The sequence below is a fragment of the Ammospiza caudacuta genome, chromosome 1, assembly GCF_027887145.1.
Source record: "Ammospiza caudacuta isolate bAmmCau1 chromosome 1, bAmmCau1.pri, whole genome shotgun sequence".
In the NCBI taxonomy this organism is placed as follows: Eukaryota; Metazoa; Chordata; class Aves; order Passeriformes; family Passerellidae; genus Ammospiza; species Ammospiza caudacuta.
Genome location: NC_080593.1, coordinates 120,507,737 through 120,534,452, shown reverse-complemented (window position 1 = coordinate 120,534,452; position 26,716 = coordinate 120,507,737). Strand labels below are relative to the sequence as shown.

Below are 26,716 nucleotides of genomic sequence, written 5' to 3'. Positions count from 1 at the left end.
TCATGGAGTTTATTTATTTGCAACGTACTTGATACTAATTGGCTTTTTTTTGTTTTAGCTAGACTGGAATTACTTTTTTTTTTTTTTTTAATTAAGCTTTTATATTTGCAATATATAGCAAATATCCAGCTACTCTGTGTGTCACAGATTGACTTGAAGCACTCCTTACTGTGTCTGGGCTGTACTGCATGAAAAGTTTCCTGTCACTGTTCCCTGTGTTTCATAACTGTCCTCTGTCAGGGGTAGCTGTTTAATGAAAGCTGGGGACTGTCCTGTTGGAAAGCAATTGTGTCTGTACCCACTCTTCAGAAGAGACAGAGCCTTTTTTTTAAATGATCAGGAGTGGGAAGGAGCATCAGGAGTCTCGGGAGAGAATGGTTTCACCTGGAATGTTATTTATTGCATTGGATTATAATAGGTGCAGATTTCCTTTATGCTTTTTTCATGTGGTTTCAGAGGTTTTTGGCTGTTTTGTTGTGTTTGTTGTTCTGGGATTTGTAGAGCAGAAATAGTAGCCCTGTTTCTGACATGAATTCTAGTTTACACGAGTCTGTAAGAATGTTATTGTGGAGTACTTGGCAACACTGCCCTTGCCTGACTTGGTGATGCCATGCTTCAGAGAGGCACATTTTGTGTTTTACCTGCTCTCAGAGTGGGATGGGCCCAGTGACTGATAAGTGCTGTATTTGAGCAAAGAGATGTCAGTGTTGGCAGGAAGTATTGTGTTTATAGTCCTTCAACTCTCTTTCCATGCTGGTGGAAATAGGGGAGGAGAAGGAATTTCCACCTTTTACTACAGGGTTTGGTAGACGGGCTGGATTTTAGATGGGATCTTCCAAAGCTGTGTTTACAGGAAAGAATGGTCCTTCATCCTCTGGCTAAAAGGGCAGCATTGCCTCTTGGTCCTGCTGTTCTGTGGTGCAGAAGAGAGAGTGGTTCAATATAATTTTTCCTTTTCTGGAAAAGGTCTTGCCTGCATTCTTGGTTGAAAAATGAATAATTTAACAAAAAAAGACCAAACATCTTTTTATGACCCTTTCTGCAACTGGTTGTGTCAAATTTGAGTTTCTCTCATTAACATTCCACTTGCAAAATCAATGTGGTTTGTACTGACTTTTTTTTATTTTTTGTCTTACACTGGGCTGATGTGCTGTGTTGTTTTGTTCTAGATCTCATGAACTGCGATCAAAGATTCTTTCATTGCAGTTGCTTCTGTCCATTCTGCAAAATGCAGGACCAGTCTTCAGGACAAATGAGATGTTCATTAATGCTATAAAGCAGTACCTCTGTGTTGCACTGTCAAAAAATGGAGTCTCATCAGTTCCAGAAGTTTTTGAACTTTCACTTTCCATATTTCTTACCCTCCTGTCAAACTTTAAGACTCATCTAAAGATGCAGATTGAGGTATGTTACATTAATTTATAATTAAATGTGTGGGAGGTGTTAAGTGAACATATGTTTATATTTGTGTAGCTTGGTGTTGCTTAAATAAATTTGTTTTCCTTTGTGACTCACAGCTTTTGTGTAAGACTTGCCAGATTTTCCTTATTTTGAAGTTTTCTGTTGGGTGTGGCATGGTACTATTGCAGAGTGTTGCTGAAACTCAGAATTGAGTAGGTTTGTGGCTAAGTTCAACCAATGTTCAATATTGTGATTAAGAAAGCTTAGCCCAGCTCTGCATATTATAAATTAGGAAAATGAAAACACTGAGGAAAAGACTGTGTAATATATGGTTTTGCAAAAGATCTTTGGAATAAAAACTAAGGCCATGAAGAGCATTGTGGATTTTCTTTGCAATCCCTTGAACACATTTCTTTCTCTGGACAAGTCCCAGCTATTCCATCATTGTAGCCACTTCCCTTTGCTTATCAGGGCCTCTGTCAATATATGTCCTGAATAAGATCTCATTTCCTCTAAATGTGTGCACAGTTTAACTCCTTGGACTGTAGATGGAGAGAAGTCCATATTCTTTGCAGTAAATTCTGAGTCCTGCTAGGCATTGTGGATTTTCAGTGGATCAGTTCTAAGTATAGGGCAAAGAAATATGTATCCCCATAGAGGCCATTCCCTTAAGAGTTGGACTCAATGATTGTTGCAGATCCCACCCAGTTCGAAATATTCTATAATTCTGTATGTGGAGGGTTTGTTCTTGAGATCAGCTCTTTGTGCATGAAGTACAAGCAGCTCCTCAAAACAACTCTGTTCAACCACAGGGTATCCTCTTGTGGTGTCACATGTGTTAAAGATCTTAATTCTGTGCTGAATAAAGCAGTGCTGTGTGCAGTGTGTCCCTGCTGTTTATTTTAGTAATTTTTTGTCTGGAGATTCAGGTGTGAATACTGAAGCTGACAGATTGCCCCATCCATATGGAGCTTAAGTATGTGAAGAGATGCTTGGAAATGTTGATAAATCTTGCTGTTACAAGGACCTTGAATTCAGGGAATTCACTTCATCTGTGAATGTCATTGGATAAGTTGATGTGTTATGGCAGCTTTGGAGGAAGGGCCTCGTTTTGACAGTAGCATGTCAGAAAAGTATTGTGCTGAGATCACTTACCAGGTTATTTTGATACTTCTGTGGGGGAAAACCAGTAAGATTTACAATGTACAGTTGAGCATAGATTGGATAGAAATGATTGAATGTGCTTTGAAAATATGATGCATTTTGAAAAGCTTCAAGGCCAGCTGTGTGCTTAGCAAGACTGGTGTGTGTGCAGGGCTTGGCACATCAGACAGGCTGGGTGGAGCTGTTCTCAGTCCCACAGCCTGCCTCCCAGAAAGTGTTGGACTTGCTGTGTTCAGAGAGCTTACAAGTCAGCTTGTAAGGTGGAGAACACACTGCAGTCGGCTTTCCTGACAGAAATTTCATAGGTTTCCATCACTGCCAGCCTTTCTCAAATCCCTAACAGAAAATGAAGACATAGGAGGCAAACTGGTTATAGGATGCTCTGCACTAATGTAGCAGGTTCTAGAGTATGCTAAAGGCCATCACCACATATCAGGGCTACGTTTCCTCCTTGTGAATAGCAAACCCAAAAATTTGATACTGCTGAAGTACCCATTTTTTACAAAGTACATGGTACAGCAGTCTCTAGAAACTCCTTTCTTTTTCCTGATTATAAGCTAAGAATTCTTTCAGCTACTGATCCTAAAGGTTATTCTGAAAATGTGGGTAGAAATGTAGATAACTTCACATGCAGTTTGTGTCTTGAAGCTGTAAGGAGAGCCATATGCTCTGATTTACAATATGCAAAATCTATATATTTTGGGATTGAGGCTGCATTTTTCATCTGTGTAAGAACTTTCTGGCATGTTTGAAAAGAAAAGTTTCAGATTCTGTTGAAAGTCACCCTCCCGTGACCTTTTGACTTAAATATTTAGGTAACACTGCCCTCTGACAGTAAAATAGTTTGATTTGTACCTTAATTGTATTGTAACAGTAATTCTGAAGGGGTTAATGAATACATTTGCAGCAGATCAAATCCTAGATATCAGAGGAGTTGGGGTGTCATTTAGCTGTGCTTACCATTACCACCCTTTCCTTATAATACCTTAAAACTCATACTTCAGTTGACCAAACATAATAAATAATTTCTGGTTTACTTTTCCTGTATGTTAGGAACAAAGTCTCAACTCTGTGATGTGAATTGCCATAAGTTATAAACTGATAAACAGCATTTTTAAGTAGCTGAAATGTAAACCTTAACTATGGTTTTGAGAAGTTCTTCATTCCAGGATATACTTTTCCAAAGGTGACACCAGAAGCAAGAAGTTGTCTTGGTCTCAGAGGCATAAAGATCTGAAGTGCCTTGATAGTATGCAGTGCTTCCAGCCATTTTCTCTTCTAGCTTAGATTTTGGTTTAGTTTTTGCCCCTGAAACCTTTTCTCTGCTTCATCAGTGACTTCTTTTTTAAATTTTCTACCAGAGAAAAAAATAGTTTTGCTAGTTCCAGAGAAATATAAAATCAGTGCCTTTCAGTAAAAGTCAGGAAACACCAAATGTGTAACTTAGGGTTACTCACGGCATGACATGTATTAAATTTTTATCTTTCTCTGATTACATAAAGTTGTGGCTAAAATCAGTCTCGTATGCTTAAGTATGTTTAAGCGCGTGCAAGTCTTGGCTTTGTTATGTGTTGAACTCCTTAGGTTTCATAGGGATGCTTTCCTTATTAAGACAGTCAGCTGACATTGTGCTGTGTGCCTCTATTTCTCTAAAGAGATTAGTAAAATATAACTATTTTTAGAACATTTTGCTTGAGGAAGTAGCTTACCACCAAAGTTGCCTAAAAATCAGTGTTGCTGTTTTTCCCCAGATGTATGACTTAAAGTGGAAACAGCCTTATGTTTTTCTCTACCTGGCTCATAGCATAAAAATCTCTGTAAAAAATCTGTGCTATGAAGGAACAGTCAGTGCTAAAACGAGGGTAGTTAAATATTTGGATATTTGTGTGATGCTATTGGAGAAGTTGAATGGCTTGAGACTCTCAGCAGTTGTCCAGTAAAACTGTGTGTTGTGGATTTGGATCCACAGGTGGCTGTGAAGAGCTGGGCTCTCAGAAGTACAGAACAGTGATGTAATGCCCTGTTCACTTTTGAGTTCAGGTGCTGTTACAGCAGTTGCTGCTGCCCAGGGAAGAAGCAAGAAGAAGCTTTAGTTCAGCTGCTAAGCAAGCTTGTCTGAATTAGTCAGCCTATGGTGCTGATGAGTCTGGTGAGGAGCTAATTGATAGGGGATAAAATAGTTTCTGTTCCAAACAACAGCACCTATGCTAAAATGGTTTCAGGGCAAACTTACCTGTATCCTAGTGAAGAGTAGCTTTCCTTTCAATGGAGGTGCTGCATGGTGTACCTGACCAGCAGCTTTCTTCCAGTAATAATCTAACATTGTAGAGTGATTCTTCCGTGTCAAGGCGTTTCCCTTCTAATGAAGGTCCAATACTTCAAATTTGCATAAATAGCTGTTTGTCATGTTTGTGTCATAATCTCACCATCTTGCAGATAAAGTATTTTTGTCATGAAGTAATAGTACCTCTTCTTTCAAAATCACAAAGAAACTCTTAACAGCAGTTTAGGCTTCTTCTTAGGCTGAATTGTCCTTTAGGATCTGACATTATTCCAAATTCTTCTGCTTTTGAATGCTTAGAAAATAAACCTGGGCAGCACTGCAGAAGCACTTAAGTAAATAATTCAAATTCCTAATTTGCATGTATCAATTGTAGGCTTTATTTCTTCCTTTCCTCCTTTTTTTTTTTTTTGACTTTTCATTATTTCCTGTACTTCTAAAGTGCTGCTTTCAGAATTATATTGGAATTTTGATCATCAAAGTTAGTCACTGTTTTTTAATGGACTTTTTTCATCCTCTACCTGGAATATTTTTTAGGTTTTCTTCAAAGAAATTTTCCTATATATCTTGGAAACTTCTACTAGCTCATTTGATCATAAGTGGATGGTTATACAAACACTGACAAGGATATGTGCAGGTATGAAGGACTGTTGTTTTCTAGTTTTTGTTTTTTATCCCAAAGAATAAAACTATATCTGCCTTTCATTAAATTACCTAGTTTTTGTTCCAAGGTTGACAATATCCTTTATTTATAGATGCTCAGAGTGTGGTGGACATCTACGTGAACTATGATTGTGACTTAAATGCAGCAAATATATTTGAAAGGCTGGTTAATGACTTATCAAAGATTGCTCAAGGAAGGGGTAGTCAAGAACTTGGCATGTCCAATGTTCAGGTAAAAGTTGCACCAACTTCATGAAGTTTCATGTTTCTTGGCCTGATAGCTTGAGACTAAACTCTCCAGTCCACTAATTGTTTATGAAATCTTTTCTAGGAATTAAGTTTGAGGAAAAAAGGATTGGAATGCTTAGTATCGATCTTGAAATGCATGGTGGAGTGGAGTAAGGATCAATATGTAAATCCCAATTCCCAGACAACCCTTGGTAAGACATATGATGTGTTTCTTCTGCCTTCAGTAATGAGGTGCTACAAGACTTCAGTGTATTCTTCCAGTATTCTGATGCTGTTAATGTCCAGACTATTTTTCCTTTGGTAGGAATATTGATAAGTTTGGTGTCATTTAAACAAGTTGTCTTAGTTGTCTTTTCTTAGTTGTATTAATTCCTGGAATGCTACTGGACTGAAAAATGTCTAAATCCTGTTTTTCTCTGTATTTCTGATTTTAAAAGTGCCTCAAAACTTTCTTTGAAGCTCCCCTAATTTATATGTAATTTTATATTGATTAAATAACTGCTAAAGCAAGCTGAATAGAGAGAGAGCATTTTTTTATTTATTTACTGGTTATTTTAAAAATTACCTATTTACTGAATACTTACATATACATTATATAGTTGTAGAAGTTTGAATGTTGTAAGCCATGAAGTAACTAAATAGTTGCTTGTTTTAATCTTGTGTTCATCCAACCTAAAGTTATGCCAGAATTTTCAGATTAAGCATTTAAAGTTGGTAGGTGAAGTAGTAAACTTTGTAGGAGTGGTTAGCATGACTGTCTTTGTGAACTGAGAGCACCAGCTCCTTGGCATGCCTGAATTCTTTCAGACACTGTGTTTGTAAACCTTAGAATAGTTGCTCCAGGTTAAAAGAGACACTGGATTTGAAAATAAAATAAAAAAGCTCTAGTTGGTTTTCTGAGGTGTTTTTTTTTCCCAAGTGCCTGAAATTATAGTTTTAATTTAAGATTTAAATTTCAGTATGTGATGAACTGACAGAATTCTCCTTGATATGTTGTAGTGATTTTTATTTTTTTTTCACTGTATATGTTTTGGATATATGTAACCCTTTCCACTTTATAGGCCAAGAAAAACCCACAGAACAGGACAGCAGTGAAACCAAACACCCTGAGACAATTAACAGATATGGAAGCTTAAATTCTTTGGATTCTACTGCTTCATCAGGAATTGGCAGCTACAGCACACAGATGTCTGGCACTGATAACCCAGAGCAGTTTGAAGTCCTAAAGCAGCAAAAGGAAATAATAGAACAAGGAATTGACTTGTGAGTGCCCTTTTATCACCCATGGGAGGGTGGATTTTTTTGGAGCCATGAAGATTCCTGGGTTTTTCTTCCTTCTCCTCATAGATACTCATCTTGTGTTAGGAAAAAAGCTCTGGATGTAACAGCACTTCCTCTGGTGAAAGAGTGCTGAATGGTGTCCCCTTTGGAGCCTGTCAACAGTGTTTTGTGTTAACCTAATTCCTCACAGCTAGAAGATGAGTACTCTGAATGTTTGTTCTTTTTTCTCCAGACCTGCTTGTCTAAAAATAAGGTTTTTATATTTGGATAAAAAGAACATTGAACTCGTGATCATTTGAATGTGACCCATTTTAATGTACATGTTACTGGTGAAAATTCCTGTATGCTTATGCTGATGAGTCCTTATGATTAATTAACTTGTCAGAACTGGAGGATAGTGTAATTTCTCAGTGAAGTCTGATGTGAATCTTCCATGTGATTTTATCTTTATCACCTTAATCTCCTCAGTGACGTCAGTTTTATGCAAAAATGAAAGTTTCCTGTCACTCAGTTCTGGGACCCTGCACAAATATGCCTTAGCCCTTCAGGGCTTCAGTTTCTTTCAGTTTCCTGGTTCTATGTTTTGTATGTTTCCATTTTTACAGGCAACTAATGGATTTGTTGATTGTTTCATACAGATTAAGATAAAAATCAACAGCATAATTATTCTTTTCAAGATTTTGCTGTCTTTGTGGAATATATATTTTTTTATTTATGAGTGCCAGAGTAAAGGGAAATAGCTCATTCCTCTCTAATGTGCAGTTTGATAAAGGAAAAATACTTAATATGCAGATTTTTCAGCATCTTATCTGAAATTTCTGAATTTCTTTACTTAGGCTGGTACAACATTTTGCATTAGTAAAAGGATTAACTCTCATTTCGTCTTGCTTTTCATTGTACAGATTCAACAAGAAACCAAAGAGGGGGATTCAGTACTTGCAAGAACAGGGAATGCTTGGCACTACCCCTGAAGACATTGCTCAATTCTTGCATCAAGAGGAAAGATTAGATTCAGTAAGGAAACTGTTTTCCTGATGGTTGTCTGTGCTTATACTGATGTGTTTTTACTAATTGCAAATCAGCTGATAGTGTTCAGAGTGTGTATCACACTATTGAGGAATGAAGAAAAGGAAACCTTTCTTTCTCTCTTCTAAAATTTGTAAGTTCAAGGAATCTGAGTTGGAGAGTGCAGTAGAGCTCTACCCTGTGCTCTATGCATCCTGTGGTTCAGCATCCTGTAAAGCAAGAGACTGACCTGCTTGAGCTGACTCAAAACTTGTACTTGGTTGCTAATATAGCTTGAAGCAACTTAGTAAATCCTATATACTTTAGTAAGAAACTGCCAGAAGTATCTGTCCTTCAGAGATGGTGAAAATAACAATGTGATGCAACAACATTAAAGCACTTTTTTCTGCCCCCAGAGGAAACTTAGTTAATTGAGATTAGCTCTTGGATTTTATTTACAGCTAGCAGCTGTTGCTGGACGTGGAAGGGTCCTGCAATATGGGTGGGAATGTCTCATGTTAATATTGTCATGAGAAACCTAATTAGCTTTCTGAAACAGCAGTTTTCACCATTATGCACAAAGGCCACACTCATTGGTGCCCATGTTTGCAACTGTAGCTGACTTCACAAATTTTGGTAGTAATGCTTAGAATCAGACATTAAAACAGTTTTTAACCTCAGTTTACACATCCAGGCATCTTTCTTTGAATGCATGCTCTTCTTCATTGTACTGTGTTGTGTTGACAATGATCAACTCAGATGTATTTTGAGTACCAGCTGTTTTTATTTGAGCATCTCTTGCATCTGTTTGAGATCAGTACTCTAGGGAAAAAAGTTGAGTTTAGTGAGCTTTTCATTCCTGTAATAAGTTTCTTAACTACAAACATGATTACAACAGAGTACAATCATTAGTGATACTAACTTAGTCTTGTACACATGTGGAATTCATCTAACAAACAAATGGCATGTGAGTAAAAGCAGAGAAGGAAGAATGTAGGCAGATACATAGGAGCATGTAAGAGCATTATGATGGAATATATGGCCAAAATACTTTGCTTCAGACAATGGAGGAGAAGCAGGAATATGTTTCAGCTAACTGCAATACACGCCTCTTTTTGTACAACACTTGACTGTTGGTATTTATTTTTCAAATATAAAGGCACTAGTTTGTCTTTTCTACTCTTATTTTAGACTCAGGTTGGGGAGTTCCTGGGAGACAATGACAAATTTAACAAAGAAGTGATGTATGCGTATGTAGACCAGCACGACTTTTCGGGAAAGGATTTCGTTTCAGCTCTGCGCATGTTTCTAGAAGGATTTCGTCTGCCCGGAGAAGCTCAAAAAATTGATCGCTTAATGGAGAAATTTGCTGCTAGATATTTAGAATGTAACCAAGGGTAAGATACACTTCTTTTTCAGAACTTTGGAAAGCTGAGTGATTAGTAAAAAATCCTAATAAATTAAATTTGCTATTCTTTCTCTCCTTTTTGCCTTCAGGCAAACTCTTTTTGCTAGTGCAGATACTGCATATGTTTTAGCTTACTCAATTATCATGTTGACAACAGATCTTCACAGTCCACAGGTATGTTGCTGGAATAAATATCTGTGTAATTCATAGGCATGTAACTTTCAGGCATTGTGACATTGTAGTTGTTAAAGCTTGATATCCAATTTAACATCACTATGTGTGTAATAAGTAAGGTAGTGTACATTAGTGCATCTTTTTAAGTAACAGTATTATGTTTCGTGGGTGTTGAGGTTTTGCAGTTTTTTTGGTTAGACCTTTCTGTCAGGTAGCTTTCTGCATCATAGATAGTTTGGTCTGTATGACAAGAAAAAGCTTTTTTTTCTTATCTGTTTTTTTAATGTACATCAGATTTGACATACATTTGATCTGTGGATCCCACCAAATGTTTGAGTGTTAGAATGTCCTCATGGCTTTTTGGTATATTGTAGATTTGACAGTGTAGTCTTGGATATGTTGAATACTTTAAAAAGTCTTCTGAATCAGCAGGTTTATCCCTGATGGTAACTTCTTGTGGGCTGGGCAGTTTTATAGGGAGATTGTAAATTATAAGCTTGCCTCATGAGTTGATATTTACAGCTACTTTCTGCATTTCAGGTTAAGAATAAAATGACAAAAGAACAGTATATTAAAATGAATAGAGGTATCAATGACAGTAAAGATCTCCCTGAGGAATATTTGTCTGCTATCTATAATGAAATAGCTGGAAAGAAGATTTCAATGAAAGAAACAAAAGAATTAACAATACCCACAAAATCCAGTAAACAAAGTAAGTAGTGGCATTGTTAGCTTTCTTCAAGGGTTGGCTCTTCAGTTTCATTAAGCTCTCCTTTTTAAAGCAGGAGTTGAATGAAGCAAACGCCACTCACTTAACTCACAGTGAGTCCTAGCTTCTAATTTCATATGCTTTTCTTTTTAACATAAATGCATGATGCTAACCTCAAATCTGCATTAAATACAACTGCTTTTTTCCCCTTCCCTTTGCATCTGAATTCCTGGCAGTCAGTGCATTGACCACAGAGGAGGCTGGTGTTGCTGTTGAGCAGCAGCACAGGGAAATCTGAGGGCTCTGGGAAGTTACATGGTAGCCAATAGGTACAGAGCAGAACACACACACTGTGTGTGTCTTCTTTTTCTTAAGTAACTGTTGTGATTTCCTGCAATAACCAATCTGTCTTCAAATATTTTGTAATATTTGATTCTTAGGGCCCTAATTTGTGCACTTATTAATTATCTTTTCCTCTCTCAGATAACAGAAAAGCCTTTTGTGTTTTGCCTATTGTGAATATTGAGATGTTACTCATTCTAGCTTTTCTACAGAGAACATTGAAAGCTTTAACTTTTTCACAGCATATTTGTATTATTTAAGTCCTAGGTTAGCCTTACAAACAGATTGCTTGCAGGAAATTTGCATCTGAAAAAAAAATACTCTCATTTTCAGCATTCATTCACTTAACATAATGTTTTATTGTCACTTTTAAAAAGATGATTATTACATGATACTTAGATTTCACTGTCTTCATGAGATGGAGGTTCTGTTATAGAAATGAAAAGGTTTAATGTAGTTCTCACACTGAAAAAGGATGTGCAGTTGTTTTTATTGTTATTTTCTCTGCTGATGGATTCCTGTGACATATCTCTTCATTTTCAGTTTAACTTCGTGGGTGTGATATTTATGCTGTCAGTTGAGATGATGGAGAAGAAATCTCTGTTTTTCAAATCTGAAAATTCTGTAAAGGTTTAAAAATAGTTTGCATTTTGAATACAAGTTTGCCTGAAGTTAAATTTTATCCATCTGTAAAATAAATATGAGAAGGCTAGTGTGATATTTTCAGAAAGTAAAAATATTGTACTTAATGAAAAAAATACAATCCGAATATTGTACTTAATGAAAAATGTAAAATTATTATATTCGTAAAGACACCATTGCTAAAGATGCACAAATGAGAGAAAAAATGTGTTTGCAGGTGTTGCTAGTGAGAAGCAGAGAAGACTCCTGTATAACTTGGAAATGGAACAAATGGCTAAAACAGCTAAAGCTCTTATGGAGGCAGTGAGCCACGTTCAGGCCCCTTTTACCAGTGCAACACACCTGGAGCATGTGAGACCCATGTTTAAGGTGAGATACCTGTTTAGATAATCATGTAGAATACCACGGTTTCTTAATACAAAATGCTAACTGAGAGGATTTATTGAAAATACTAAGGATTTGCATCTGCTGTGCTTTGCTTATTTTGTGAGTTATTTAACTTGATACAGGAAAGAGAGGATTTTGAGCCTACTAATCTAGTTTCCTTTACCCTGGGATTTAAGAAGTTTCTGTGCTGGTACAGGAAGCAATGGAGAAGTTATCAGGAAAAACTTTTATCTAATGTTGTCTGTTGCAAATTAATGCTTTAGAAAGCTAGGGCTCTGGTCCAGTGTAGGGGAGGAAGCTGGACCTGTATTAAACTATCATTCTAAGCACCTCTCTGCTGTTGTGTAAGTGCAAAGCTGTCTGCATCCCAAATGCTTTTTCCATAGCAGTGATTCAGATTCATAGACAGAGTGTGTTCAGCAGTGTAGGGTGCTCTTGGATGTGGTCTCTGGCATACCTAACTCACAGCAGTCATCTGCCATTGAGATAAATTGTTAGGGCTTTGAGATAATTGTTAGGGCTCTTGTTTGTGCCCTGGTTCAAGTCATGGTGCTCACATGACCCCTTTGTGAACTGCTCCAGGGAGGTAAAGTCTCAGACCTCTACCACTGAATGAACAAATGGTTCCCTGGGGGGATGTGCTGTGAGGTTAGATGGAGCGCCAGGCCCAAGAAGGTCAGAAACATTTAGGTTGAAATAGACTCTTAAAAGCTTTGAGTCCTTCTGTTAATCCAGGGCTGCCAAGTCCACCACTAAACCATGACCTGAAGTGCTGCATTTACATGTCTGTTAAATGCTTCCAGGGCTGCTTCCTTGGGCAGCTTGTTTCAACTTATGTCCACTGCATCTGTGAAGGAATTTTTCCTAGTATTCAATCTAAAGCTCTCCTGGTGCAACTTGAGGCCACTTGCTCTCATCCTTTCCCTTGTTACTGGGGAGAAGAGACCTACTCCCACCTCATTCACCAGCTCCATTGTCCTCTTTCCCCAGCTCCATTGTCCTTCTCTGGACTCACTGCAGCACCTCCATGCCTTTCTTGCAGTGAGAGCCCAGAGCTGAGCACAGGATGCAAAGTGTGGCCTCACCAGTGCTGAGTACAGAGCACTGCCCTGCTCCTGCTGGCCACCCTTGCTGGCACAAGCCAGGATGTCTTTGGCCTTCTTGGCCACCTGGGCACACTGAGGCTCTCTGTGTAAGATTGCAGTCTATAAAGCAAAATTATGAGTTGTCACCTTATTAAAAAAACTAGCATAGTATTTGATTTGTACAGAGGAACACTAAGCACAGACCTTGTTAAAAATTTACTTTTAGGCTGTTCAAGGTATCACATGGAAGAGATGTACTATACGTTCTCTCTGCTGACTTGCTGAAGGCTGAAATTAAATAATTCACATGCAGGCATCTGTAAAATTCATGATGTGATTTTCTTCAAGATACCAGTCCTAATACTTCCTGCCCTTAACTGTCTGAAAAGTGTATTTTCAAAGTTCATTTTCAAAAGAGCAAAATGTGAAGCACCCTGGTTAAATTACCACCCTAAATATGTTTCCTGAAGGTACAAAAAATATGAAGTTTTTACTTGAAGTTACTTGAGGATGTTCATGAACTAATAAAGTACTGAGGACAGTAGTGTAATGTGTTGACCACAGGACTCTCTTCTCAAAAACAAGTGAGAACTGTGGAATTTGAATACCTAATTTCACTTTTTTTATTTAGACTTTAATTTTCAGTAAAAATTTACAAATTTCTGGGTATTTCACCCATTGATGTCCACATAAAATTGATCATTGTAACTGTGTTTGCAGATACATTGGCTGAATTTTTAAAACAGCAAAAATTCACTTTATCCGCCCATCTAAGCAGCCCAGAATTGATTGTCTGGTTTTGAGGCTTGATTTTCACCTGTATTAACAAAACAGCCTACAAATAGTAGCATACATCTAGTTACAAAGCACAGTATACAGACCATTAGATAGTTCTTAAGAAATTATTTCAGTTTTGTAATTTTTTTAAGATTAGTTTTGGTTACAATAGCAGGGAAAATGAGGAAGGCATTGGGAAAAAACAGACATTTCTGAACATAAAATTATAGAATAGTTTGGGTTGTAAGGGACCTTTAAAGGTGATACAATAGGGAATTAAATCTTGAATCTGTGAATTCATCCAATGCCTTTAATACTGTCCCCCAGTTACAGGTTGGTATGTCCAAGCATTAAATGCTTTTTGAAGGTAGTGCTTTTGGAGCTGCTGGCTTAAATGAAGCCAAAGTTCTGTGGTACATAATTTTATTATGAAATTGAATGTGTGAAATCTATTGCTCCTTGCTGTGCCCATTGACTCTGTATTTCATCTGGGGTGACTTCAGGTAAAACTGTTTCTAAAATCATTCTGGGTTCTGTGGTGTTTCCTTTCCATAACTCCATGTAGTTACAGCAGGATCCTCTGCATCTTCTCACTGTTTTTTCTGCCTTTGGTAGAGGGAGACTTGACTACACGGGAAAGACTGTGTGGTCTGTCTTGCAGTACTCAGTGGCACCTAAGGCAAGAGGAATCGGAAACATCAGTTGTGGCTTAGGTACAAAAAGATAGAGGGAAAGGGCAACAGAATTAGTAGTAGGGAGATAAGGCAAGAGAAATGTCCTGTATTTTGCTGTTGCTGTTGTTAGCATACTATAGTTTTAGTGTGATTAATAAAGTTTGCCTTATTTTTACTACCCTCCTTTTTTGTTGTTGATTTTTTCTGGTGTTATCAGGATAAGCTAGTCTTACTTAAGTACTTTTCATCATAAATCTGTTATATGGTGTGTTGGTTGTTACAAGAACTGTTTATTTTTCAATGTGCAGAGATAAAAGTCATCCTGTGAATGCTAAAACTCTAACAGACATCTAATTGACATAGCTTTAGGAGTTGGTTTTTACAGCTATCTGAAGATGGCTGTGTGTTTGTGCTTTGGAGAGGAGCTTCACTGTACATTACTTCTGCCTCATTTTGTGTCTCATGTCTCTTCTAACCACACTTTTTACTATTACATGTTTCATGTCTGTATATTCTGTTTCATTTTTGTCAAAAGACAGCTTCTAGGTTGATTATATAAGTTAAGGATGGAATTTACACTTCAGGAAGATGGTAAAACCATAACAGTCCCCTCAAGTGCCAACAATTGCTGGTGATATAACACTTGTTTTGCATGCATTGCAGTTGGCATGGACACCTTTCCTGGCTGCGTTCAGCGTGGGTCTGCAGGACTGCGATGACACCGAAGTTGCCTCTCTCTGTTTGGAGGGGATACGATGTGCAATCCGCATTGCTTGCATTTTCAACATTCAGGTAAAAAATGTAAGATTGACACAATGCTTTGATTTATGTACCAGCAAGATGTTAGTGGGATTCTAAGTGTCCTGGCCACTGAAGCTGTGCACTGCAATAGATAGAGACTGCCTGCTTCTGACATTACTATTCCATCTGATATTTGACTGGAAGTGTACATGAGGTGACCTTTATTTTTCCTGGTCTTTTGTGGTAAGTGCTTCCATGCTTCTGCACTGAATGTTTGTTTCCCTGGAAATTTACTACGTTTATGTCAAAGTATTTTATTTCTAGCATTGTTACAAAGCTGTTTAGGTGTGTTTTGTTGTTTTATAAAATGTGTCTCTCCATCCTGTAAAATAGTATCTTTCTGAACTGTATTTGAAATATTGTTCTCAACTTCGGAGAAATTATATTAATCCAAGATGTCTTTAAATGGGTACCCTTTTAACAGTTATGGCACTGAAAATGGCATTCCTGATGTAATGAATGAATGGATCTTGCATGAAGTGCATTGCCAAGAATGCCAGACTCTCTGGCTCCAGAGAGCCATGATGATTAAACTGGGGCTTTTTTTGGCTTTTGTTTTTCTATTTAGAAGCAATTTGGTAGGGAAGGTACAATTATGTTATTGTAGATTATTAGTTAATAAATGGAGTACTGGTCTGCCATAAGTCTGTTACAGACATAGCTGAAGAGAGGGGCAGGCAAAATCCATATGTTTGGCTTTGTGTTATTTCATGTGTATGTGGAAAATGCTTACCAAGAGAACACAACCAACCCAGAAACTGACTGTATAAAACTAAATAGAAGATGTTGAACTGTGATATAGTAGGGAATGCTTTCCTTCCTTCTCCCCTTGTATTTGTATTTGGCAAGTTAGATAACATTTACCATTAATGTGGAAAAGCACATCGGGACCTATGATACAGCTGCTTAAAAAAGCTCATTTGAGATCCTGTGAGGTTTCTTTCCTCTGTTTTTCCACCTAATTTCTGCATGACCACCTGTTCCTGAGCTCAACAGACTTAAAAATTTGATTAACAAAGCCTTCCCTGGGGCCTGCAGATGTTCAGGGACAGGGACAGTAACACTCCAGTTACTTTTATTTCTAAGCTGCACAAGTGGAACTCGTACCAATACCAGTTTCAGCAGCTGCAGAGTTTAGCTCCCAGTGCTGCAGTGATCAGCCTTGCTGGGGAGGGCAAGGACATGTTTGCTCCAAGGTCCCTGTGATTCATTTGTACCCTTCCACTGGCTTGGGACATGATTGAACTAGAGGTGTTCCAAAAACAAATTTTTAAATTTCAGAAAACGGGAAGCATTGCTTTTGCATTTTCAGTATAAGCATTACTACTTCTTGGTTCTCTGTGGAAATTCTGTTTTGTTGATATAATTAAAAACAGTACTGGTTTGTTGGTAATTTCAGTATTACAGGATGATTCCAGTTCACAAGGTCTTGGTTAGGTGGGATATTGTCTGACTGCAGACACCGGATAGCTCTGATGGTTTGAAGGAGACTGGCACATCAGTACTTGAGCTGGTTTAAGGAACTTTTCTGTTGGAATGAAGTTTTTCCTCATGTGCTTAAACAGTGATGGCAGCTTTCCAGTTTTCATTGTGGAAACGTACAGAAATTAAGATTGATGTCTATTAAGAGTTAACGAGAGATAATAGAGGGACTTGGATTCCGTTCATTTTAAGAAAATTTCCAAAGTGCACAATATAGTTTAAGTTACGCATGTTCACCTCTAAAACCTCAATTATAGATTCTGGTTTTAATTATTTATATTTTTAATCTTAGACTTGTCACACAGTCTGACTTTTGTTTTTAAGCATCTGAGAAAAGATATGCATCAGAAGGATGCACCTAATCTACTTGTATCATCAAGTTTAAATTTCTGGATGATGGACACATTATTTAGTTGTTTGTCTTCTCCTGTGGTGGCTTAGAAAAAGGGGGAGGGGGGAATACCTGCATGAATGAGTAGGACTGAAAATGTTTTTTTTTTACAGAAAATATGCAGTTTGTAGAGTCTAAAGCTTCATTGCTTAGTACTCTTTCTTTGAGATTTCATTTTTCTGTGCTTCTACATCATTTTCTTTGCCTTTGCCAGCGTACCCTGCAGTAATGGTTGGCTTTGAATGTGACAGCTGTTCTGTAGTCAGTTGCTCAGTGGCAGTCTGTCCCTTCTACCATAGCCCACTATTGTGGTGTTAGTGTTTTCTCTGTGGAATCCCATTGTTTCTTGGGGGTTTTTTTGGATTTTATATTTGGTTGTTTTCTGTGCTCAATGACTTTTTACTTTAAAAATAGCCCTAAGTATCCAAACAGTTAAATATATTTCATAATTGTCATTTGTTTATCTGGTGTACAACTATTTCTCTCTACAGCCTTCAGTTTATACATAACAGGGGAATAAAATGCACTTGTGGGCTCAACTGTAATCCCCTTTTTACCATTGTAATCGGTTCATGTGAAATCTGAGGAGTTCCCTTTGTTGCTTATAGATACCATACACAGAAAAATTGGGTAACTGAGCGGAATTTTCTATTGTGAGATCTGTCTAGATTTTGGTCACTTGATGTTTACCCATGACACTTCTTCAGAAGCTTCTGAGATGCTCCAAATGGTGCAAATTAAATCAAATAGGTTTTGAGCAATTCCATAGAATTGGCATAACTTGCCTTTTAGATACATTTTTTAGATTTTATTGACAAAAAAATGCTAAAGCTTCAGGGAGTCTGCTTAAGGCAGCATTTTCAGAGTAGGTCTGAGTATGGTACAAGAAGATTGAAAACTTAGCTAATTAGCAGCATTTCTTCTGAAGCTGCATCCTCTTTTCCCCAAAAAGACCAAACCAGAAATGTAAGCACATCTTATATGTCCTGTGCTGTCAGACTTCATGTTCCTGAGTAGAAGGAGCCTGATTTCATCCCAGATACCTTCTTACTGTTCAGTTCTAGGAAGAAAAAGTTAAATGGTATAGTTGATGAAATCATACAGATTGTAGTAAGAACAAGAAATGGCAAAAATATTTATGAGACTTGTATTTCTTTCCTTCCCATTTGCAGCTTGAAAGAGATGCCTATGTTCAAGCATTAGCAAGATTTACGTTGCTTACAGTGAGTTCTGGTATTACTGAAATGAAGCAGAAGAACATTGACACCATTAAAACTCTCATCACCGTGGCTCATACAGATGGAAACTATTTGGGAAATTCCTGGCATGAGGTACAAGTTATTTGTACTTGAACTGTAAGAAAGCATGTTCACTGATTCTCAACACAGTAGTGTGCTTGTTTGTACATAAACACATTGGGTTTAGGTAAGTGCTGCTTGTATACTTCTTAAAGTAGTAAAACGTGTCTAAGTGGGAAATAAAACTGAGAGAGACTAATCCAGTACTATTTAAATTTATATTCATTTTAGAAAAAAACCCAGATTTTTTGACCTCAAGTATTGGAATTTTTTCCTTCTAAGGAGCTTTACTTGCTTTTTACTATTTCAAACTGCTTTTGGTTGGTAAACAACTTCTCTATTTTCTGCAATAGATTCTGAAATGCATCAGTCAGCTTGAACTGGCACAGTTAATAGGAACTGGAGTAAAACCTCGCTACATCTCAGGGACAGTGCGTGGCAGGGAAGGTTCTTTTACTGGAACAAAGGATCAGGCACCTGATGAATTTGTGGGGCTGGGACTGGGTAAGTGATGCAGATAATAAGTATTTCATTTAACTGGTTTTGTTCAGAGAACTGTTTAAATTTGTTCTGTGTTTTTATGTGAATTTCTGACAAAAGACCATGAAGTAGTCCTTGTAAAACTTATGCTTTGAATAGACTTACTCCAATTTCTGGAATATTTAGTTTGCTCTGTTATTATTGTTAGGGTGGAAAATGTAAGAAGATAATATATGCTGCTCACTTCTATTAAAATATAATCTTACAACTAAAAATGGATTGCAGATGGTATGACCAGGTTTAATAATATTGCAACATTAGTGTGCCAAGTATTTTACCAAGAAAGCAAGTCAGTATGTGTAGGTTAAGCATCTGTTGTGGAGCTTTGTGAGAAATACACAGAATTCAAACCAAGTGGGAGATTAATTTAGCTTAAATTCTAGAATTTCATTTCTTTCCTTTTCTGGTTACTTTGGTACTGAGTAAGTGCCTCTTTTAGGCTTAAGCACCAAAATATACTGCAAAAATGAGATTATGTTTCTTATCTTCCTAGAAAAGTATAAGACTTACCTTAAATTTATCTTTAGAATGTTGGGAGTTTTGTTTATTTGTTTGTTTTAAGTGGGAACACAGTTAAAGATATATAGGTGTGGGGGATTTTAAAACTCTGGAACATCAAAGTGAATATATAAATCTTTTTGACTATGAGACAGTTTCAGTTATAGTGTGATGCTCAGTATCTCTTGCCTTTTGAACTTCACTCACAGCCATACAAAAGCTATTGTCTTCCCTCAGTTTTGCATGTAATTTTTTTGAGTAGTGATAATTTTCTGTTTTTCCTGATCTTAGACCCCAAACTAGTCCTAATCATCCAGATTTGTGTTCTCCTCAGAGAGTTTTTCTTCTTCTATAGTCATTCCTTTTCTTTCCCTTCTGCTCCCCTTTGCCCTGCCTCTCTGTACTCCCCTCACCTTGCCAAGCATGGATGAAGGGAAAATTGGGCTTGGAAATCAGTGAGTCTGCCAACATCTCATACACTGAGCTTCTTCCTGCCCTTCCAATATGCATCCTTGAGTATTCCCTGATGGCTTGTGCAGCTTGGCTACTTGCAGTTCCTGGCAGTTTCTCTAGGGCAGTTTCTCAATGCTGCAGTGACTGGCCTTTAAAAGTTTTAAGTCCTCATAACTCAAGAATGCAAGTGGTATTCAGGTGTCCCTAAATCATACTTGCCACTCATTGCTATAGGTCCAGCTCATAAAGACCTTTTGCTGCTGTCAGCTACATTTCTAGGGAAAACAGTTTATGCCCAATTTCTAGGGAAAACAGTTATGCCCATAAAATGTTTTTCTCTGAATTCAATTTCTGGGATGCCTATTACAGTGCACAGATGGAAACTTGACCATTTTCTTCTTCTATTTTTTTTTAATAACATTGCTTCAATCTTATAGGAAAATGCTTAACTTGGTTTTTATGCACTAAAGGGCTGTCAGAATATTTTCTCAACTGTTTTAGTTACTTCACTTCTTTCCACAAACCCTTTTTTGCAGATAGTTTAATTTTCTATGATTACTCCAAGGTATGCATTGGAACTATGGGTTTCAAGCAAGCTTTTTATAAACCTAAATTCCTGTGAAGAGCACATAGTGTGTATGTCCATATACACAGACACATATTTTACAGGAAAATAGTTGTTTAGAGTGAGTCAAGTTGCAGTCCGGTGAAACAGAAACTCCATCTCTCAGACCTACTTGCAAAATCAGATGTGGATAAGCGGCAGCATTCACTCTTATTGCTGAAGTTAATGTGTTTTCTGAAATAACAAAGATGAACAAAACCAGACCCAAAAGCTCCTTTGCTCATTTTCTGCCTCAGCAAGAATTCAGGTGTGGCTGTTCAGGCATCTGCACTGAAATGTCTTTATCTCTTGTATTACCTTCCTGTTGTGGCCCTTTTTTGTTGTTGTACTTGGAAATTCAAAGCATCACAAGCATGGGGGTTGTAAAGGAATGAATAAGCATCTAGTCTATTGCTCCTTTGGTAGGAATATTGCCTTACTTGGAGTTGTAATTGTGAAATCCACATTTCTCCTATGTCAGTTTCTGTTCACAAAGTCGGAAGACAAAACTTGCTGCTGTGAGTAGGTCATAGCCAGAGTATATGGGCTCCTGGGTAACCAGAAATCCTCCTTGGACAGGGGGAATCTGAGAAATCTCTTTTTCTGTAAAGCAGAGTTACCTAGCTGACTGCTGTGTTTGATTGTAAAAGATTTCACAACTCTTAGAGTGTGAGTCTACTGTTTGTTCAGGTTTTCAAGCACTGAATTACAAATCCTGTGATAACAAGGAATTCTCACATAAGCTGGTAAAGTTGGCTAAGGCTCTGACTCCTTGGAAATAGCCCTTCAGATTCTCTTTACACTCTGCTGCTCGTTTGATATTTCTTAGCTCACTCATTACCAACATTCAAGCTAATTGACACTGGCAGCTTGTGTGCTTACAAGAGAAGTCTTGATCAAACACAGTGGTATTTTACATTGCTGAGATACTAGCATGAGGTTACATATGTATGTACAGAAAAGTTGTTCCATAAATGCCCTAGAAAAGTACTTGAGGTAGGTAAGGTTGTATAGATTTGACAGACAGTCATCTCCAGCCACCTCCAAGTGTGGATGGAACAAGGCTCTGAGGCAGGCTGAAGCATGAGAAGTTTTTCTCTCAGCAAACCTCTGAGATCAGAACTACTTGCCTTCTTTCAGTCTTCTGTTCTTTTCTATATTGCTTAAAAAAAAAGCCCTGCATACAAAGTATATGGAATTACCCAAAGTGATTGCAAGATTCCTGCTTTTTTTGATGGTGATTGCTTTTTTTTTTTTGGAGATTGCTAAAAATTTCAGAATTTTTCTCACTGCAAAGTTAATGGTTTCTTCATATGAGCTTTCCCAGATGTGGGTTACAGTTTCAAGCCTCCAAAATAAATAATTGCTGGTTTTATTTAAAGATATTTCTCACTATTTTGGAGTGATAATTCTGCTGTAATTGAGATGTAGCTTAAAGATGGGATTTTGGTGGAAGCTATTCTTTCTGAATGATGAGAAATCTTTTGGGATGGATTTACTCACTTGATGCTAATTAAGTGTGAAAAATTCTCCTCTAAGCTATATTGTCAGTCATATGTTGTGTGTTCTAAGTGGCAAGGTTACCAAAGTTTCATTGAAAAATTGAGGAAAAAGGTGGTTCTTGTGGGTTTTATTTTTTTCACTTGTATCTGTTGCTCCAAATGTGGACAATTTTTAGGGACTAATATAATTTATACATGGATAGAGACATAATAATTAGGTAATCAGGATAATTAGGACTTACCCCAACATGCAGCTGTTCACTGAGATGGCCAGCTCATGCAAGGGAAATTCATAATGTGCTTCTTTTTTTTGTGAATTAAAAATATATTTAATCATACTGGTAGTGGCACAACTTTTATTCTTCTTTCTTCCCAACTCATTCTTTATTCTTTTTTACCAATTTTTCAATTTTTTCTCACTGTAGTTGGTGGAAACGTGGATTGGAAGCAGATAGCAAGTATTCAGGAATCCATTGGAGAAACTAGCTCCCAGAGTGTTGTTGTTGCTGTAGACAGGTACTGTATTAAATTTCTTGTTGCCACCTGAAGTTTTTCAAGCAGTATTTGAATACCCTGTGCTAAGAAAAGGACCTTACTAATTTATTTGGAAAAAGCCTATATAAAAACTACCATATAGAAGTGCCTTTCAGTTAGACCGGGGTGGATTTATTTTTGCATCATGGGTGTTTGTGCAAGAAAGAGCAGGGCAAAGGTTAGGCAAGAAGCTTTTTTACTGATAAAAAAAATACTGCAGAAGACTTACAGAATGGAGTCTGCTGTAGTGTCTGCTGAATCTTGATTTGCTGTATATAGTAACAGATTGCAAATTTCATTTTGCCTTAGTACTGAGGGCATTATTGTCAGACTCTTTTTCTCCTAAATGTAATTACTGACTCCCTGCTTTCCTCTAGGTTATGTAGATGTTTTCTGAAATGACCAAAATTATTACTCCAGTCTTCTGTTCTATGAATCACGTTTATTTTAACTGGATTTGGCTAGGCAGAATACATATTATGGACATTCCCTGTCTGTATCATACAGTAGTGATCAGACTGAAGTGTTCATGAATCTTGCTTGCTCAGCATGTAAGAAATCAGAACATATAATTTTCTTAATGGTTGTCAAAATTGATGAAGAGGTATCATTTTGATGGCTTACAAACATTTCTCTGGTTGAAGTACAGGCAGCAAGATCGATGTCAGTTCAATGAAAAGTTGTCTTGCAATAAAATCACATCAAGTGCACTGGAAGCTTGGTGTCAAACACACCATACCTGTTTAGGTTTGCAGTGTCCCTCCCTGCTTCATAATGGGAGGTGTTTCAAATATCTACTTTTCATGGCAAATGAGTATTATGCACTCTGGAGACATTTGAGTTCTATATTTCAATCAGGAATGATAAAAGCTGACAGTACTCTCACTATGTCTTTACAGTTGTGAAAAACTAATTGTTTTTTAATAAATAAAAATAATCAGAGACTGTCTATATATTGTTAAAAAAATAAGACAAGGAGGCTTGAAAACATTTAACAGGTGCTTTTCTTAAGAAATTTTAACCATGTCTTTAACTGCACTTTACAGAATATTTACGGGATCTACAAGGTTGGATGGAAATGCTATTGGTAGGTTTATCTCTTCCCTACCCCTCCCCACCCCTTTAAACTAAACTTTGGAAAAATATTGCATTAAAACCTGTGGTCATTTAACAGTGGATTTCGTTCGCTGGCTTTGTGCTGTGTCTATGGATGAGCTGCTGTCTGCCACCCACCCTCGAATGTTCAGTCTGCAGAAGATAGTAGAGATTTCTTACTACAACATGGGCCGCATCAGGTTACAGTGGTCTAGGATCTGGGAAGTTATTGGCGATCATTTTAACAAGGTATCCCTCTTAATGCTTATAGTGCATACTCCTTCAGTTATTGATACAGATTATTTTATTTTGAGCTTTGGAAAATCATGTTTATATGAATCAAATTTGATAGAATCAAATTTCTATCCTTCTCTGTAAGCTTAAACCAACCAAAACTGTAAAGCAGGAAAGACCTGCGAAAAGGCAGAGGTGCACAGTATAATAAATATAAAAACAGAAGTATGCATTACCTTATTTATCATTACCTGACTCTAGAACTGGCTGCTGTTAGTTTTGTGCTGTAATTTTTGTGGGTGTTTCATGATGCTTGGTTTAGGAGGTTGTCTTCAAGTCTAAATTGACTTTTTATCAAATGAATGTTTGACATGCATTTTTAATACAGCTGTTGAAGTCTTTTTTAGATGGCTTGCTTGTTTTTGCAATGTTTTAAATGCCTGGTTATTTAACGTAGAAAATAGCTGGAATCAGGGATTATTGAATTGCATAAACAGTGTGATTTCTAGAGTTGACTACTGTTTAATTTCATTAATTTTTCAGTGCTGCTTAGTTCTCTGTTATCAGCTGTAAAGGCAGCTTGTGCTGAATCCATACAAATTCTGATGCAAGCTTACTCTGCTTTTCTATTCTACCTTCTCAGGTTGGCTGCAATCCCAATGAAGATGTAGCTATTTTTGCAGTAGACTCATTAAGGCAATTGTCAATGAAGTTCTTGGAGAAAGGAGAACTTGCTAATTTCCGATTCCAGAAGGACTTCCTAAGACCATTTGAACATATCATGAAGAGAAACAGGTAATAACATACAATTAACTGAATTGCCTGGCATCACAAGCATCAACTTCTGCAATTAATTTTTCAAATTGCTTTTGTAAAATCAATCGTTAGAGAATTATACTATTCAAATTGATTATGTAATTTAGTTTAAAAAATTATTGTTTATTATCCTAATTTAGGTCTCCTACTATTCGAGACATGGTTGTACGGTGTATTGCACAGATGGTGAATTCCCAGGCTGCTAACATTCGTTCTGGCTGGAAAAACATTTTTTCAGTGTTTCATCTGGCAGCCTCAGATCAGGATGAAAGTATAGTGGAACTGGCATTCCAGACTACAGGACACATTGTCAGTGAGTATGGACAATATTCAGACATCATGGAAGTGAGTGTCACTCCAGAGCCCAAGAAGCTTTATGGACTCACAGCCTGCATAGTAGAGCCTGCTTTCATGTCTTGGAACCAATGATTTACACTTTCCAATTGGTCCTCTGGGAAAATGCTTACCAGAGTAGAGTTAACTGGTTTTCTTCATGCCTTTAAAAAAAACTTGTCTGTTTGTTGCATTCTGTAGTAAAACAACTCAGGCCTTAGATAATTCTATTTTAATGTGTACATTTTTATTTAAATTAAATATTCTGGGGGTTCCCCTAGGGAAGAAAAAAAGTGCATATTTTACTAATATGTTGTTTGCTTATCTTTTTCTGTTATTCTGCATTGTGCTTGTGTAAGGCCCATTTAGGAGAAAGTGCTGAGATAGGGAGGCACTAGATAATTTTTTCTCTCTCTGTATTCTAATCTAGATCCCAGGCTTTAGGGGATCTCTTTATTCTGTCTGAACATCTACAAGTTTATAAAACTGTTTCATCTTTGATGAAGCACTTTTTTTCCTTCAAAAGCAGCTGTTTAGAAACAAGGCATCATGTTGCTGACGAGGAGGTCCATTAGTAGGTGGAGTGCCATACTTGAGGTGTCCCTCTTAAACTGTGGGGACACAGACTAGTGTTAAGCAGCCTATTTCTCTAGTCTTGCTTAACTATTACATTTCCCTGCTTTAGTCCAGGTTCTACTTTAATTTATTTTTAATACTCGCTGTCAAAATGAAATGCTGTCTGGGTAATTTTTTTTATATTATTTTTTTTTCTTTAGTTTTTCTTACTACTCGGGCATTTGACAGCAGCAATCAATGAACCAGTCTCTCATGACTTCTGTTACAGACAGTTCATATTAGAATTAATACATTTTAAAGCATGACACTTTTTTTTTCTCCTTTTCACACTTTCCTCTCAGCAATCGTGTTTGAGAAACACTTCCCAGCAACCATAGATTCTTTCCAGGATGCAGTGAAGTGCTTGTCTGAATTTGCCTGCAATGCAGCATTTCCAGATACCAGTATGGAAGCGATCCGCCTCATTCGCCACTGTGCAAAATATGTGTCTGACAGGCCTCAGGTATAGTCTGTGTTAACTAAACCATAAGTGCTTTTATAAAGAAAAAATAGCTATGCTAAACTTACTGGCTTCCCTTCAAGATTCATGGATTAATGGGAAATGTACTTTATTCAGAAACACTAGGAGTATAAAATGCCATAGGCTTTGAAAGTTATCAGTGATTTTTCTAATCTTCTTTTATTCCCCTTTGCCCATCCCTACCACTCAGTTCAGCTTGCATTCCTGAGAGCTGCTGGAATCGTATCTCAGGATCTGCTCTCTGCTGGGAAGTGTGAAAAAATGGATAATGGCATAACCAAAAATGTTTGATATCCTCAAAATGTTATGGTTAGGTCCTCACTTCAGGAGCTATCTCTGTAAAAAAATGAGAGCAAGGAACTCACACTGAACTGCAAGGAAAAACTGGTGCTTGAATATGTAATCTTGTTTATTTTTTAAGTTCATTCATCATAATATTCTAAGCATTAGTTTGAAAACCACTTCACTTTCCCAGTGCTACTGTTTTAATTGCCAACTCATCTGAGCTATCAGGGTATAATACTCTTGCAGGAGAGATTGTTGCTTACACTCCAAATGGTGTTTTATTGTTAAGAATCTAACTTCTGTGGCTGTCTAACTCTGTTTTCTTCTAAAGGCATTCAAGGAATACACAAGTGATGATATGAATGTAGCTCCTGAAGACAGAGTGTGGGTGCGAGGATGGTTCCCAATTCTCTTTGAGTTGTCCTGTATCATCAATAGATGCAAATTAGATGTAAGAACCAGGTAACAATCAGTATTTGTAATTCAAACTTTAAAAGGCTTACTTTATACTT

At 37.2% G+C, this 26,716-nt stretch overlaps 1 protein-coding gene across 1 annotated transcript in view; it reads left to right on the top strand.

Annotated features, from left to right (window-relative positions):
* The window catches only part of ARFGEF1 (ADP ribosylation factor guanine nucleotide exchange factor 1), an 84,184-nt gene that overhangs the window by 44,076 nt on the left and 13,392 nt on the right, over positions 1 to 26,716 (top strand). The window contains exons 10-29 of the mRNA XM_058817333.1: positions 1,170 to 1,404; positions 5,384 to 5,483; positions 5,602 to 5,741; positions 5,841 to 5,949; positions 6,820 to 7,021; positions 7,942 to 8,053; positions 9,236 to 9,441; positions 9,542 to 9,626; positions 10,167 to 10,338; positions 11,537 to 11,688; positions 14,906 to 15,034; positions 18,089 to 18,247; positions 18,568 to 18,718; positions 22,237 to 22,327; positions 23,392 to 23,432; positions 23,520 to 23,689; positions 24,318 to 24,469; positions 24,631 to 24,803; positions 25,741 to 25,901; positions 26,536 to 26,666. Coding sequence (XP_058673316.1) covers positions 1,170 to 1,404; positions 5,384 to 5,483; positions 5,602 to 5,741; positions 5,841 to 5,949; positions 6,820 to 7,021; positions 7,942 to 8,053; positions 9,236 to 9,441; positions 9,542 to 9,626; positions 10,167 to 10,338; positions 11,537 to 11,688; positions 14,906 to 15,034; positions 18,089 to 18,247; positions 18,568 to 18,718; positions 22,237 to 22,327; positions 23,392 to 23,432; positions 23,520 to 23,689; positions 24,318 to 24,469; positions 24,631 to 24,803; positions 25,741 to 25,901; positions 26,536 to 26,666 — 2,871 coding nt within the window. The remainder of the gene's footprint in view (positions 1 to 1,169; positions 1,405 to 5,383; positions 5,484 to 5,601; positions 5,742 to 5,840; positions 5,950 to 6,819; positions 7,022 to 7,941; positions 8,054 to 9,235; positions 9,442 to 9,541; positions 9,627 to 10,166; positions 10,339 to 11,536; positions 11,689 to 14,905; positions 15,035 to 18,088; positions 18,248 to 18,567; positions 18,719 to 22,236; positions 22,328 to 23,391; positions 23,433 to 23,519; positions 23,690 to 24,317; positions 24,470 to 24,630; positions 24,804 to 25,740; positions 25,902 to 26,535; positions 26,667 to 26,716) is intronic.